General features: G+C 39.6%; 1 protein-coding gene across 1 annotated transcript in view; it reads right to left on the bottom strand.

Annotated features, from left to right (window-relative positions):
• LOC121644850 (desmoglein-2-like) overlaps nt 1-13,748 on the bottom strand; it is a 28,129-nt gene extending 14,381 nt beyond the window's left edge. Inside the window, exons 1-3 of the mRNA XM_041993089.1 lie at nt 13,611-13,748; nt 13,133-13,255; nt 12,422-12,577 (exon numbers count right to left, since the gene is read on the bottom strand). Coding sequence (XP_041849023.1) covers nt 12,422-12,577; nt 13,133-13,255; nt 13,611-13,664 — 333 coding nt within the window. The 5' untranslated portion in view covers nt 13,665-13,748. The remainder of the gene's footprint in view (nt 1-12,421; nt 12,578-13,132; nt 13,256-13,610) is intronic.
• Between the last annotated feature and the right edge of the window lie 2,768 nt (nt 13,749-16,516).

Here is a 16,516-nt window from a genome sequence, read left to right as displayed (position 1 = left end):
ACTACCCTAGAGATTTTATTATTATTATTTATTATTTATTATTTATTAATTTTATTATTGCTCCTGTAGTCTGTTTTGTGCTGCAGACCCTGCCACATGTGCCCAGGCTCAACAGTGGAGTAGAAGTCATCCAGCTTCTCTCTGTACTGCCGCTTGGCTGCTCTGATGGCCTTCCTCAGTCTGTATTTTGCAGCTTTGCACTCAGTCTCATTGCCAGATTTAAATGCAGTGGAGCGAGCACGCAGCATATGACGTATCTGATTGTTTATCCAAGGCTTCTGGTTGGGGAACTTCCTGTCTTGTTTGGTGGGCACGATGTTATTCACACAAGTGCTGATGTATCCAGTCACATAGTCAGCATACTCCTGTACACTGACAGAAGAGTCAACCCCCACAAACACCTCCCAGTCTGTAGCAGCAAAACGGTCCTGCAGTGTGTCCTCAGTCTCAGGTGTCCAGAGCTTAACCTGTTTGGTGAATGGATTTAATTGTTTGAGTCTCAGGGCTTAAAGTTAAAAAAAAAGCCTGAGTCTGAACTTTTTCCGGGGAGTGGAGGTGCAGTGGATCTGATGCATACACACTATAAGCAAACAACCTTTGACATTGTGCTTCGCAGGGCATAAGACATGTGAAACTCAGTCAGGCTAATTAATTTAAATTATTAATTTAGCAATCATTTAATTTAGTAAAGGGCCATTTATGGAAAAAAACAAACAAACAATCAAACAAAAAACAGTTGCAGAGCAACACTGAACTTTAGATAACATTGTAATTTTAAATTGCAACATTTTCATAGTTTCTGTTCAAAACAATATCAAATTAGGTTATAGAAAATACAAAATAAACAAATGCAATTTAATACACTAAACTACAAGTCAGTTCAATTAACAACAGCAACAAAAATGTTAAAGTGCTCCAAGACCTGATTAAACTGCATTAGAAATGGATAGAAAATAAATATCTAGCACCTGGGTCCAACTGGACTCAAAGCGGTCTGACTATCACTTAATTATGATGTCCCATCTTGTTTGAATTCATGCTTATGTTGTTCTTACTCTCAAATGTAAGTCGCTTTGGATAAAAGCGTCTGCTAAATGACTGTAGAATAGAATAGAATAAATAGTTTACTTCAGAAACTGAGAACTGCTAAACTGAAGCCTCCAGTGCAATCATCACAGCTCATTGACACGTTTTTTTTTCCTGTTCTATTTCTTCTTTCTTTTTTGGTTGGGCTTTGACTCCTCTCCTCTCCTTTTTAACATGGGTTAGTCATCAGGGCCGCTACGTCAGCTGTGGCTGTTGCTTCTGGCAAACGACTTGTGTTGGAGAGCGTGAACTGCTGCAGGGGTCTCCTTCGTGGCGTCATAGAACTTTTTTGCCACTATTTGCATAAACCAGCTTCTTCGATCACAACACAGAAACAAGTAGGCCTACCTGGCTCTCTTAGTTTCTGGCACCAGCTCCCAAAAACTTGTTGTCTCCACCCCTTCTTCTATCCATGCCCAGCGCCATTTGATTCTAAGGCTGTTGTCAATTACGATGTCTTTCCCCGGTTTCATGAATTTACTGTCCTTTTTTTCTGATTTCGGTGAAACAACCATTCGCTTGGATGCTGCGTTCAAGACCACTCGGAGATAACGTTCTCGCTACAGGTTAAGTCGGCGGAGAAAAACGAAGTGTGGCATATTGTCACTATTTGCTGAACACTGAAAACATATGCAGCAGCAAGTTCTGCTTATTTTTTTTATATGCTTCCTGCTTCTGTCCCCTGCTGACGCTTTCTGCTTTGTCCTCCTCCTCTGCTTGCATTTTTCTGCCAATATTCTTATTTTTCTAATCAAGAAACTTATGAGCAACAGCTCCTGGATACTTATTAATCACCGGGACTGTTTTGTGGTAGATTTGGTTCGATACTACTATTTTTTAAGACTCTTACAACATTGTCAGTGTCACGTCAGCGTGGCCTACATATAGCGGAAGCCTTATCTACAGTTACTCAGGAGCTAAAGCTAACTAACTGCAAGATGCCTCCCTTCTCTACAGATGACTATCACAAACTTCTACAGAGGTTCAACATGCTGGAAACAAAGATTCAACAGCTCGAGGTGAATGTGGATGTGAATGGATTGTTTAGAAATGAAACAACCCTGCCTTTAATAAAAAACAGTGGACAAGATTGTGCTAACACACAGCTAATTAGCACAAACTTAGCTGGAAAGAAAAAGGAGGACGATGTACGAGCTAATAACTCTTTCACTGATAGTCCTCCCTGGAATGCTCTTGGTGCAAAGCCAAAGAGTAAATCATCTCACAGGGAAATGGGAGGACGAGTAACAGGCAGAACCCAGTCTGCTAAGATTAGTGACGCGACCGGCTGGCTACCATCCAGACCAAGCATATCCTCAACCCCTCTCATTAGCAAGACACAGTCATGGCCAGTTATCAGAAGGAAAACTAACAAATCCTCTCCACAACAACCAGACATGCAACTACAGAACAGGTTTGCTCCACTGCTGCAGGATTCTGGATCTACATCTGATGATCGGAATGAAATCTCCCTACACACCGAGGTTAGACCAAAAAAGAAATCAGAAAGTAAAAGGTGACAAGAAAAGCAAACGGCTGGGCCTCAGACTCTGATTGTTGGTGACTTCGGTGTGAAAGGCGTGAGAAATGTGTGTGGAAAATGTACAAAAATTCTGTGCTTTCACAAGGATATGGTATCAGATGTGAGAGGCAAAATTACACAAATTGTGGCAGCGCACCCAACTGTGGAAAACCTCATCCTGCATGTGGGGTCGAATGATGTTGTGAAAAAACAATTTGAGGTGCTGAAGCAGGATTTTACTGAATTGCTGGATACGATCAGCTGTCTGGATGCCAGGATATTCATCAGTGGCCCTCTCCCTCCCATCAGAGGAGTGGAGAGATTCAGTAGGCTGTTTAGTCTGAATGCATGGCTGTCAGCTGTATGTACCACACATCCAGTTAATTTCATAGCTCTTAGTGAGGACCCACCCCCTTCATCTCATCATACTCCATCCAAGTCACCCTCCCTCTCTCCATCCTCCCCACCCCTCCTGGATTTCACTTCCCAGATGAAGCAGCTGGTCACTATTGCGACCAAACTAACCCCATGCCCCAGTATGCTTTTGTCCCCCAGAATAGGGGCTGCATAGATAACAGCAGTCATGATTTTTCCCAGGTCCAGCTGGACCCCTGTTTATTAGAAGATTCAAAAATATCTGTACTGTGTTGCGACAGAAGGAGAAATGCAGCTCGGTCAGAACACAGAGAGCTGCTTTCTAAAAGGTTTCCAAGTAGAGTTAACATACCCTGTGAGCCACAGCGTGCCCCCAAACATATAGTAAACTATTCTAAACCCATCAAGTTAGCTTTATTAAATGTTAGGTCATTAGTAGGGAAAACATTTAATTAATGATTTTATAACTGAGCACAACCTTGATTTTATGTTTTTAACTGAAACCTGGTTAAACCAAAATAACAGTGCAGCCACTCTTATAGAATCAACCCCTCCCAACTTTAGTTTTATCAGTGAGGTCAGACTGAAAAGGAGGGGGAGGGGGGGGGGGGGGGGGTTGCAGTTTTATCTAATGAATCATTTCAGTGTAAGTAGTTATCTCTTGGAAGTTTTTCTTTTGAATACGTGGCTCTTCAGTTGAAAGCTTATTATAATATAATTTATCTAAATTTCTATAGCCCACCAGGGCCACGGTACCAGGAAGTGGACCCAAAAGCAGAACACTTAGACAGCAAGGAGAAAGGTGCGATAATGTTTATTAATAAGAAGTGTTGGTGGCTTGGTCCAGGTCCGGGCAACTCTTTCTAGGAAAGGGCAGAGGGTTATTGCGGTTCAGGGAAAGATGCCGGGTTGTGTCAGCTTGGCAGCGGCTTACTGTGTTTCTGCGTGAGACTGACAGTGGAGGGGTGAACCAGGAGATGTTCTCTGTGGATGGTGATGTGAGCTTGGTTGCAGGCAGGGTGAGCAGGCAGGCAGGTGGCTTGATGCGAGGAGTAGTCCAGATCCTGGGTGCTGTGGTTTAACCGAGGGATCAAGGTCTTAGGCTGTGGAACAGAGATGACACGGTCAACAATCCAAGAAAAAGAAAAGATTTAATTGAGGAAGAGGCCTGATTACCACGCTGCAAAGAATGACAATCTGGCGAAGACTGGAGCTCCTGCTAGATCCTAAATAGCCAAGAGTAGAGCCGACTAACGAGCATGCTGATGATCTGCAGGTGGTGTCAATTGAGGCTACAGCCTCCGCCCTCCGTCCCTATGGCAACCTGCTCAGCCCTACCTGCAAACTCAGACAAACACACACAGAAACATGACATAGGGCGCTGCACAGAATTTTATGATGAGTTTATTGAACTGCTGGCTGCAGTCTGTTTAGACTTTGTGTAATTATTGTTGGTGATTTTAACATCCATGTAGACAACCCTCAGGACAAAGCGACTAAAGATCTGGGTAACAGTCTGGAGAACAGTCTGGCTGACTCAGCATATAACAGAGCCTACACACATTGAAGGACACACTCTAGACTTAGTGATTTCTAAGGGTTTGGATGTTTCCATGGTTACTGTGTGTGATGTGGGCCTGTCTGATCATTATTGTGTTTTCTTTGAGTGTATAGTTCCTGTTCACACAAATGTCTCAACAGACGTCATCACAAAACGGTGTATAATTGAAAACACAAGTGGAATGATTAACCAGATCTTGTCTTTAACACCTGCCCTATCGGGGGTTCAGCCAATGATCTTGTTGCTAGTTTTAATGCTAAAATGTTAAATATTATAGATGCTATTGCTCCTATTAAGGTGAAGGTTGTCTCTGGAAAGAAAAAGTCTCCATGGAGAAATTCCACACTGGTGAAGCATGGAAAAAGAGAGTGTCGGAAAGCTGAGCGTAGATGGAGAAAAACAAATCTACAGGTTCATTATCACATGTATAAAGAGAAACTTCACTCTTCCAATTTACAACTAAGGAATGCAAGAAAGTCCTATTTCTCTGACATTATTAGCAAAAACTATCATAATGCTCGGGTCTTATTTGCTATTGTCGACAGGTTAACAAACCCTCCTGTGTCAGTAGCACCTGAACTTTATTCCACCGAGGCCTGCAATGAGTTTGCCAAATTTTTCACTGAAAAAATCCAGAATATCAGACAAGCAGTTTGTTCATCAACAGCAGGTTCAACAGACATACTGTGTCCATTGAAAACCAGATTAAGCACCATGACACAGTTCAATCCCATTAACAGCAAAGATCTGGGTGACATCTTATGTCAGCTGAACTCCTCCTCTTGCTACTTGGACATCCTGCCCACAGGTTTCTTCAAAAAGGTCTCAAAGACTCTGGAGCCAGATCTGTTACAGATTGTGAACTTGTCTTTAATTTCCGGCGTCTTCCCAGAACTTCTAAAAACAGCTGTAATCAAACCTTTCCTAAATAGGGACAATCTAGATAAGACACAAATAAGCAACTACAGGCCGATCTCAAATCTTCCTTTTCTAAGTAAGATAATCGAAAAAGCCGTTTTTCATCAACTAAGCGACTTTCTAACACAAAACAACTGCTACAATGTCTTCCAGTCAGGTTTTAGACAGCAACACAGCACTGAGACTGCTCTGACCAAAGTCATTAATGACATATGTTTGAACACAGACAATGGAAAAATGTCAGTCTTAGTCTTACTGGACCTCAATGCTGCATTTGATACAGTTGACCACAATATATTGCTTAAACGACTGGAGAACTGGGTGGGCCTCTCTGGTACTGCACTACACTGGTTTAAATCTTATTTAGAGAATAGAAGGTACTAATTACTAATTTTACATCTGAGCAGACAAGAATTACATGTGGAGTTCCCCAAGGTTCCATCCTGGGGCCTCTTCTGTTTAACATCTACATGCTCCCACTGGCACAGGTCATAAAGAAAAACAACATTAGTTACCATAGCTATGCAGATGACACACAGATATATATTAGAATGTCACCAGGAGATCGAGGCCCTGTACAGGCTCTTGGTAAATGCATTGAGGAGATTCATGACTGGATGTGTCTAAACTTTCTTCAGTTAAACAAAAACAAAACTGAGGTGATTGTATTTGGAGCCAAAGAGAAACTATTAAAGGTCACCACAGAGCTTCAGTCTATCCACCTAAAAACCACCAACCAGGCCAGAAATCTGGGTGTTTTGATGGACTCAGACCTTAACTTTGAAAAAGACATTAAGGGAATTACAAAGTCAGCCAACTATCACCTTAAGAATATATCGAGGGTAAAAGATCTGATGTCTCAGCAGGACCTGGAAAAACTAGTCCATGCTTTCATCTTTAGTCGGCTTGATTATTGTAACAGTGTTTTTACAGGTCTACCTAAAAAATCAATTAGACACCTGCAGCTTATTCAGAACTTGTCTGCTCAAGTCCTCGCTAAGACTAAGAGAGTGGACCACATCAGTCCAGCTCTGAGGTCTTTACACTGGCTGCCTGTTTGTCAGAGGATAGACTTTAAAGTTCTGCTGCTGGTCTATAAAGCTCTGAATGGTTTAGGACCAACATACATCAGTGACCTCTTGACCCAGTATGAACCTACCAGAACTCTCAGGTCATCTGGTTCCAGTTTCTTATCAGTTCCCAGAGTCAGAACCAGACATGGAGAAGCTGCATTCAGCTTCTATGTGCCACATGTCTGGAACAAACTCCCAGAAAGCCTCAGATCAGCTGAAACCCTCAGTTTATTTAAATCCAGGTTAAGGACCCACCTGTTCTCTGCTGCATGGAACTAGTTTTTATTTAGAAATCAAAATCTACATCTGGTTCTTTTAAGCTGGAATCATGTTTTAATATTGTCTTTCCCCACACTGAAATTTTATTTCTTGCATTTTATCTATTTTATTTTAGCATCTACGTTCTGTTGTTATTTCATTAATTGCATTTCTTTTAATCTTTTTTGTTCTTTTTTGTTTTTTTTTATTAATGCACTTGTATTGCTTTCTGCACCCTGCTGAAATGTTTTATGTAAAGTAATTTGAATTGTCTTGTACATGAAATGTGCTATACAAATAAATTTGCCTTGCCTTGCCTTATTTTCGAAGATGAATATGTGTAATTTCTGGCTTTAACATTGTTCATTGTTCAATTCATTTTCTACAATTCAGAGCTAATTCAGAGACAATTCAGAGGAGATCCGGCACGGTGCCGGAATACTTTAAGCCCCGGAGTCTTTGTCTGTATGCCGAGTACAGGAACAAAGAGATGTGGTCCGAATGTCCGAAGCAGCCCTGTATGCACCCTTTATATTGGATCCAAGATCCAAATTGTTCTTATCACGGGTGGGAATGTCTACGTGTTGATGATATTTGGGAAGTATAGTCCGTAGGTTACACTGATTAAAGTCACCTGCAGCAATAAACACACCATCAGGATGAGTGGTCTCTAGAATGCTGACGTCATGGAGCTTGCCTAGCGCTGCTTCAGAGTTGGCTCGCGGAGAGATGTAAACTGAAAATAAGAAATACAGAAATACAGATGTAAACTCCCTTAGTAGATAAAAGGGATGGCACTTAAGCAGTAAACACTCCACATCAGGCGAACAGTGCTGATGAACAGTGCGTACATTTTCACACCACGTGTTGTTGATAAACACGTACACACCTCCCCCTTTTGCCTTTCCCTAGTTTGCTATCCGATCACTTCTATGAATGGAGTGTGTCTGTAGTTGAACACGACCTGTGTTGTAATACTGGCACATAACTTGTCTAGTTTGTTCTCAAGGGGACACACGTTAGCCAGCAAGAGGCTGGGTATCGGTGGTTGGCTAGCAGGGGCTTTAAGCCAAGTGTCGAGCCCTCCCCTTTTGCCGCACCTTCTTTGCCGTCTCTGAAGGGTTCTACTTCGTGTTAGCTGGCTGACCTGAGGTTGCTGCTCCGGTGTCGTCCTGGTGGTGGTGGTGGTCACGTGAGTGCACGATGAATTGTAGATCTATTGGTACAAATCCACTAAACTCAGTGCTGTGAAAGTTGCTAATGTTCAGTAATGCCTGTCTGTTGTAAATACTGCACGACATCTGTGCAGTGCAATATTCACAAAAACACTCAAAAAGAAAAAAAAGTTAGCATTCGAGAGCAATGCAAGCAAACACATTCACCACGGTGGGCGCCATGCCATGATGTTGAAGTTGTAAAACAAAATTAACATCTGCAAAAAAAGGAATAAGTATGAGTAAAATAACGATGATAATTTGTCAGATGTAATTTTATTTGTGTAAACATAAATCTACACATCTGTAAATACTTTTCTATGTGTTCACTTTCAAAGCATGCTTGTGTGAAAATCCTCTGCAGGTGAAAATTGGACTTAGAACTACAAACTTTATCCACACTATCTTGCATGGGCTATCGTTCTCTGTAACTTCAAACTCAGTTCACATTTGTGTTAGTTTTCTTTACAGAAGAAAATTCTGACATACAAGTTCAGTTTTGTTGTTGCGAAAGTTCTCACATTATATTTTTTTCACATCAAATCTACAAGTTTGTTCATTTTGGCACATTTTTACCTTCATAGTGGAGGACCCCAGTTTTACAATCTACAGTAATTAAGCAAAAGTAACACTGACTCCTGTAACGCTGGCAACAAGAGGGCGGACATTTTCTGTGAGAGCTCAGGACAATAATGAACCGAGAAGTGAGATGGAAGTTCCCCTTGTCCGACAAACAATACAGGAGACGGATTGCTGCACATTAATTCTTCATCACTAATGTTTTTATTTTATTTTATTTTAGGCCAGGGGTGCCCAAAGTCGGTCCGAGAGGGCCGCTGTCCTGCAAATTTTCCAATGTTTCCTGCTTCAACACACCTGACTTAAACGAAATAGATCCAACAGCGTATTAAGGTTTGCACAATGACTCATCAATTTGAGTCAGGAGGTTTTGGAGCAGGGACACATCAAAAACCTGCAGGATTATGGCCTTTGAAGCCTGGAGCTGGGCACACCTATTTTACATTTATTATTTCTTATTTTATTAAAATTTTTGGATATTAAATTCAATTAAAAAAAAATATATATATATATCTTGACTTGTTTTCATGCTACAGCACTTAGGCCAAGTCTTGCTGAAATGCTTCACAAGACGCTGGAGCCTGGCATGTGCACACCGTCACATCCACTATCTGGACATTGGCACATGACTTTCCTTGCTGGTCCTTGATCTCTAATTCCACTTTGTAGATGCCTGGCCACAAGCGGGCTTGGTGTCGCAGAATGATTGTAGTTTCTATAGAAAGACAAGACCTTAATGTTAAAGTCTGCAATAGAAGTTATTAAAAGAAACTGTTTGTGGGGTCTTGTAACTTGTAATTACGCTTTTGTTCTTCATTATTTTGATACAGGTACTTCTCCTACAACATTGTTCTTTGAATAGCAAAAGTATAAGAGCACCATTCAGTTTGAGTAACAGTCAAATTATTCTATAGTATAATAGATTTGCTACTTTAATCCTGTAACTATAGTGTTTTTGTGTTATTCTTACAAAAACAGTTAAAAGCACACACACAACTGGTTGCAATTCTTGACAAACTTTTCCTTTTGAAAATAAAGAAGAGCTAAATACTGAATTTCTCTTAGAAATGACGTGCTAAGTACCAGTTGTTCTATCCAGATGGTCTTACCATTAAAAGGCTCAACTGTCCACTTCTGTTCGCTGCCTTTTTGAATCACAGTGAAATCAAATGGTGCTGCATTAGGAAAATAATCTTTGTCTACAGCTGAGATATAAATTGCATTTTCCTCAAGGCACATGCTCTGAGTTGTGGAGGTCAGTTCAGGACAGTGATCATTGAAGTCCTCCACCTGAATGGCTATTGTCCCTGTCGCTGTTTTTGAGGGCGCCTCTGAAAACCAGATTGAATCAGAGATTAATATTTGTGGGACAATCGATCAGACTGCAGTAAAAACATGAAAATATCTTGCAGAACTCACCATTGGTGACGCAAATAATTTTGGCATAATATGTTCCATTGATCAAGAACTTGGACTCTCGGTCAGGCAAAGTATTTAACTTGATTTCTGCTGTCTTCTCATCAATAGTCAACCAGTTACCTTCATCTTGGATCTTTGCATACCTGACAATGTAGCAAAAAACATGTATGTAAAGATAAAAACCCCTCAAAAATGGAACAGTAAATAATGTGTCTGGATATCGACTTTAAGGGCTTTTCAGTAATAATTCAACTATTTCTTCTATTCACATTTTTTTAAATTGGAAAAGAGAAGCTAATAAATAAAGGCCAAACATTAGAGACATGGTGGATTAATAATTAATCCAGCTATAGCCACCTTAAGAGTGTGGAACAAATTTACAGATTTTACCTAAATTATACAGCAAATTTAGGGTTTGAAAATGTTATATATTTATAAATTTACTAGTGGGGATAGATAAATACTTGGTCTACAAAGTTCTGGTAGGTCTAAGTCAGTTAATTTGGATAATTTAACCTTAATTTCATTAAGTTTCATTAAGGTTTCAGTTACAGTTTATAAAGTCTGTACAGATAGGCTACTGCTGTTGCTGTCATAAATAAAAAATGTTTGCACTGTTTAAAAAGTACAGATACCCTGCTGATATATGTTCTCCTAGTTTAAAGTTTTATTTGTATCTGAGCAGTTTGAAGGCCAAAGACAAGTTACATTTTACATCTTAAATATTAAATAATTTGTTTTTTATTATTATGTGTTCTAACGTGTTATACTCTAATGTGCAGAAGATCTATTAGCAAATCAAATATATCAAAACTTTATATAAAAAAAATGTAATTCAGATGTTTTCTTTATGCTAATCTTAAAAGTGACCACAGTATGGAAATTCAGTGTTATTTAACCCCAGGTTCATATTTAAGTCCTCTCTTAGTGACAGTACCTCACGTTGGTGGCAGTCTTTAGTGTGTCACTGTCAATCGCAGCATAAGTAGTAATGACTTTGTTGATGAAGATGGACGTGTGGTCCTCAGAGACAGTCACCACTTTTACACTTGGCTGGAAACGGGGGCCTTCCTTCTGATTGATGACGTTAATTTTGATGGGGTATGATTTTGATGGGGTCTCTACCACAACCCCACTGCCAAAGTTGTACTCTGCCTTGTTGGAAACTTTCACAGCTAAATTTAGCATCTTCACCTCCTCATAGTCCAGGGCCTGCAGATAATGCACAGAGTTAGCATGTTTTCAGATATATTTTTTAAATGTACTTTTAGCCAATTTGCATTTGTCATTTTACAGTACAAAATAAAAATAGATACACAGCACAACTCTTTACCTTATTTATGGTGATGATTCCCTCATTGGTTTTAGAATCAGTGGTGATAGTGAAATGACCCCCCTCATTACCGGAAACAATGGTGTACACAGCCTGCCAGTTTTCAGTGTAAATTAGATCCATGTCGATGGCTTTTATCCTCAAAACTTCCACACTGACCATATTCTCCTCCACACTCCCCTCATACTATAATGGAAATGCATATTAACATATCAACACCATCACTTAAAGAAGGACAAAAGGTTGCGGCGGCGGTGTCACACCTACCGATTCTCTTTCCAGAGTTGGAATATTGTCATTAATGTCCAGAATTTTAATCTCAATTTCTCCAGTTCCAGTGTTTCCTCCGGGTCGTCCATCTAAGTCAGAGGCAATAATCTTCAACTTATATATGTCTTGTTTCTAAAAGAAATAAATACATTTAGAGTCCACAGATTAGTTGATTCAAGTCATCCTTATAGTCAAGATGAGTGATATGTCAAAAATTGGTTATATCTAAAAAGAAACATATTAAAGAATGTACAAAATGCATGTTTGTCATTGATTACTTAATGTAAAAGGAGCACTTGCAACGTACCTCTCTATCTAGAGTGTTCTTTCGAACAATGACCTCTCCAGTTTTTGAGTTGATGTAGAACATCCCAGCTATGTTACTCTGACTTTCAATTCTGTAGGAGATGGCGGAACTGAGAGTGTTCTCCTCATCGTCATCGGTAGCTGTCACTTTCATGACAACAGTGCCTAAAGTTCCCCAAAAAATTCAGTTGTTTAAATGCAGTAAACTACTTTTAGAGTTTTCTAAGCCATCTTAGTAATAAAAGTGCAGATCTGAAGATACCTATTGAACTGGATTCGTTGACAAAGCCAACTTGTGCTGCTTTAATGACAGGTTTGCAGTCGTTTTCATCCACAACTTTAATTACAAGGTCAATATCATTTTCAGCACGGGACCCATTGAGGAATTTCACAATCCCTTTTAACTAAAAGGAAATAGACAAATAGCTTAGAATTCATTCATAGTCTACACACAATTTATTGCACAGCTTCTACTAATTTATAACTCAGGTTTTGAAGCGCCCTTACCCGATATACGGGGATGTCCTCTCGGTCCAGAATAGTGTGGACTTTCACATAGCCAGTCCTTTGGTCAACACTAAATATTCCAAAAGGAGGCTCGTCAACACCAGGTCCGGCTATAGAATATATTATACTTGTAAAACTCTCGATATCAGAGCGAATCTGAAATACAAATAAATCCAGAATGAAACCGTCTGGAAATCTAACCCCCTTAAAATACAAGTGTAAGGCTAGCTTAGGTACAGTACTTCTGTTGAAGAATTTAAATGTAATTGGAAATTATTATCATTGCAGTTAGTCATCCAGACTATGTTGGTCTTAAAAGACATCTAAAAAAATGTTTATAAAAACAATAAGACAAGATGGAGATTGTTAAAATATCTGAACAAAGAAAACCATTATCATAAACTGTGTCTGAAATGACTCATTACGAAGACGGAGGCCTGCTGGTGTGGGTGTACGTGGAGCTGCTGTCTTACACACTTACGTTTAAAAACAAACAAAACAAAGATAGACTAAGGATGAAACCGGTGTGGACAATTCAATGAGTTCAATAATAATATGGTTAATTTAAAAACTGAAATGATGATTTTACCTACATTAAAATATCAGTCTGAGTGTGTATATACAGTTTATCTAAAAGAAAACCTGAACTAAATAGCAGGATGTCAGTTATAACCAGACTTTCTCAGGGAAATAAAACATAGAGGTACACACTTTGGCAATATAGTCATAGGTGGTGTAATCCTGGTTTTCCTTGAGTCTTCTGGGAGCTAGAAACCACTCTCTTTTCTGTCTCTGTAGCGTTCGGCCATTTCCTTCTCCACTTGCAAGCACAAGCTGCAGGTAAACAAAGAAAGAGGAGAAAGTCAATCATCATGCATAATTACAAAATGCCATAAACTATACACTATTCTGAAAAGAACTAATAAGTGACATGTGACACCAGAACCTTATGAACCCTTCCTTTATCCAGTATTCATGAAAGCAGCATCTTTACTGGAGAGGAAATTAAAAACTGCTCCGCGACCCAGCCATGTAGATGTCCTGTCTTTATGTAGCTGCGTACTTGACTGTTTAACTGTGGCTAACCGAACTGCTGCTTCTCAGTCAGAGAGGAGCCACACCTGTTTAAAAGTCCGATTTTCAGCACAGTATAATAGATCCAAATTAATGTTACGCAATGTTTACTTACAATGAGGAGAAATGCCACCAGAAGAAAAAGCTGAAATGTCAGCAGAGAAGCCATCGGCTGGAGAAAAAAAAACTTCTTAATCCTTGTGTTGAAGTGGGAATGCGTCAGTTTTGAGTTGTTCTGTAACCTTTTGTTGGTTGTTTGTACAGACTTCGACCCCATTGATTGTAATTGGGGGAGATCAGGGACAGTTGCAACTTTGAATTTGACACTGTTACTCAGAGATGGTTCGGATTAGAGAAACCAAATTTTTATACAATATACTTACTTCTGTCTGTTAATAGTCAAAACAATTTAAAGATGATTACAGAAAGTACATTCTTCACAATTTGCATTTGAATGTAAGGAGTTAGATGTTGCAACTGTCCCCTGGCTCAGGGACGGTTGCAACATTGTTTTGGGATGGTTGCGACATGTTACAAAAACAATATTTTTCAGTGTTAATAGAAGGATTATTATCAAAGATGTAAGTTATAATTCTATTAGTAATTTTTATTCATCAGCTTGATGACAGTTACAGATTTATTTAGATGCATAAGACTTATGTGCAGATGTCAAAAATTTAAATAGATATAACATACAGTAGGCTTTCAGTGACATCATTTTTATTTTAGCAATACAGTAAAAATGCAAGAACGATAATATAACTTTATCTTGCAACTGTCAAAACTGTAATATTTATAATAATGTAAAATGGCTTAATTGTATCATACTTGAAACCAAATCTGAAATCTGTCGAGTATAGTGTGAAAGATGTAAAACTCTTTTAATAATAATAATAATAATAATAATAATACATTTTATTTAAAAAAAGCCTTTCAAAACACCCAGGGGCACTGTACAGAAGAACATTAAAATGGTTAAAAACATAAGTACAAAACAAAACAAACAAAACAGAATAGAGGACAACATAAAGATGGTGAGTGTGTGACTAGATGACATATGACTGTCTGAACAAATGTGTTTTGAGTTGTGATTTGAAGTGAGTCTATGGTACGCACATCGGGGGAAGAGAGTCCCAGAGGTGGGGAGCAGAGCGGCTGAATGCCCTGCTCCCCATTGTGACTTTTTCTCCTGATATCATCAATTTTCCCAGTCGAAATGCACACTGCTCACCTGATGACCTGGTTTCCCACTATAACAACAATCTCTATACTCTTCTGAATACTCATGCTCCACTGAAAACCAGATCCGTCTCCTTCACCCGCACTGCACCCTGGTTCACTCCTGCCCTCCGTCAGCTTACATCCCAAGGACGACAACTGGAACGACTATAACAAAACTGGACTCACCACACACACAAAGAAATGTACAATAATCATGTAATACTATACAAGGACAGTCTCTCCTTAGCAAAATTTGTTTACTACTCTGGTTCAATTCAGTCCAATCAACACAACTCCAAAACTCTCTTCTCTCTCTTCACCAATATTAAAAAGCCACCTGATTCTCTTCCCCACTCTCTCCTTTCTTTGTCTCCAAAATCTCTGACATTCACCAACACCTGGCCTCGTGGGGAGCTGCAGTCTCTTGAGTAGACTTCGCCGCCCCCCTACTCATCCCGCATAACCACATTCTCCAGTTTTATCCTCCCTTCCGTCCAAGCCATCTCTGAATTTATCCTCAAATCCAAACCCTCTAGTTGTCAGCTCAATCCAATCACTACAGCTTTTGTTAAAACCTGCCTCTCTTCACTTGCTCCCCTTATGACCAATATCATTCACTCTTCTCTAGTCTCTGGAACCATCCCAGCACTCAGAACCGCTACAGTCACATCTATCTTGAAAAAACCTGGCTTGGGTCCCACTAATTTCCATAACCTTTGTCTAATTTCCAATTTACCCTTCATTTCCAAAATCCTTGAAAAGTCTGTTGCTCCTCAACTTTATAACCATCTTATCACAAACAATATTTACGAACTTTTCAATCCGGTTTTTGTTCCCTTCATAGTACTGAAACGGCACTCCTCAAAATCTCCAATGACCTTATAGCTTCAGATTCTGGTTTACTTTCCATTCTCGTCCTTCTTGATCTCACAGCAGCATTTGACACCATTTCTCATAGCACTCTCCTCAACAGACTGTCATCCATTGGCTTCACTCACACCCCCCTTGCCTGGTTCACTCCTTACCTTTCTGGTTGCACACAATTCATTCGACTGAAATCACATCAATCAAACTCTTTCCCGGTCTCTGCAGGTGTGCCTCAGGGCTCAGTCCTGGGGCCCCTCCTTTTTATTATCTACAATCTTCCGCTTGGTTACATTTTTCACGGACACAATATTAATTTTCATTGCTATGAGGATGACACCCAGCTCTACCTCTCTACCAAACAATCCTCTTCACTTCCACCAACCTCACTTACCACCTGTCTACATATTTTCATTTGAGAAACATTTCTCGTCTCCTCCCCTCTCTCACCCCCTACACCACTGCCATCCTTGTCCACAACCTTGTTACCTCCCGGGCTGACTACTGCAACTCACTTCTTTTTGATCTCCCCAACAAATCCCTCCAGATTGTAACAACTTCACTGGCTCCCGGTAAAACAAAGAACTAGCTTAAAACTTTTCCACATTACATTCAAAGTACTCCACAATCTGGCCCCACCATTTATATCTGATCTCCTGCACATTGCTACTCTTGACCATTCACTCCTCCTCCTCTTTCCAGCTTCTTACATTCTCTATTAGTGGTAAAAGTAAAAATATAAAGAGTTTAATCCTCATAAAGGTATTTATTTCAACATTAAATTCTCAACAGATAAACAAATATTGTATACAACTGTTGAATGAAAAAATAAAGAATAAGTAAAGAGTGCCTTTTATGCAGAACACCAATTACAAAATGAGATGGCTAACGTTTTAAGCATTAAAATGTATGTGAAATAAGCTCAAACATTTTTTG

Source organism: Melanotaenia boesemani, chromosome 8 (assembly GCF_017639745.1).
Source record: "Melanotaenia boesemani isolate fMelBoe1 chromosome 8, fMelBoe1.pri, whole genome shotgun sequence".
NCBI lineage: Eukaryota > Metazoa > Chordata > Actinopteri > Atheriniformes > Melanotaeniidae > Melanotaenia > Melanotaenia boesemani.
The sequence above is the reverse complement of the archived record's forward strand: the minus strand, read 5'-3'. Positions and strand labels throughout refer to the sequence as shown.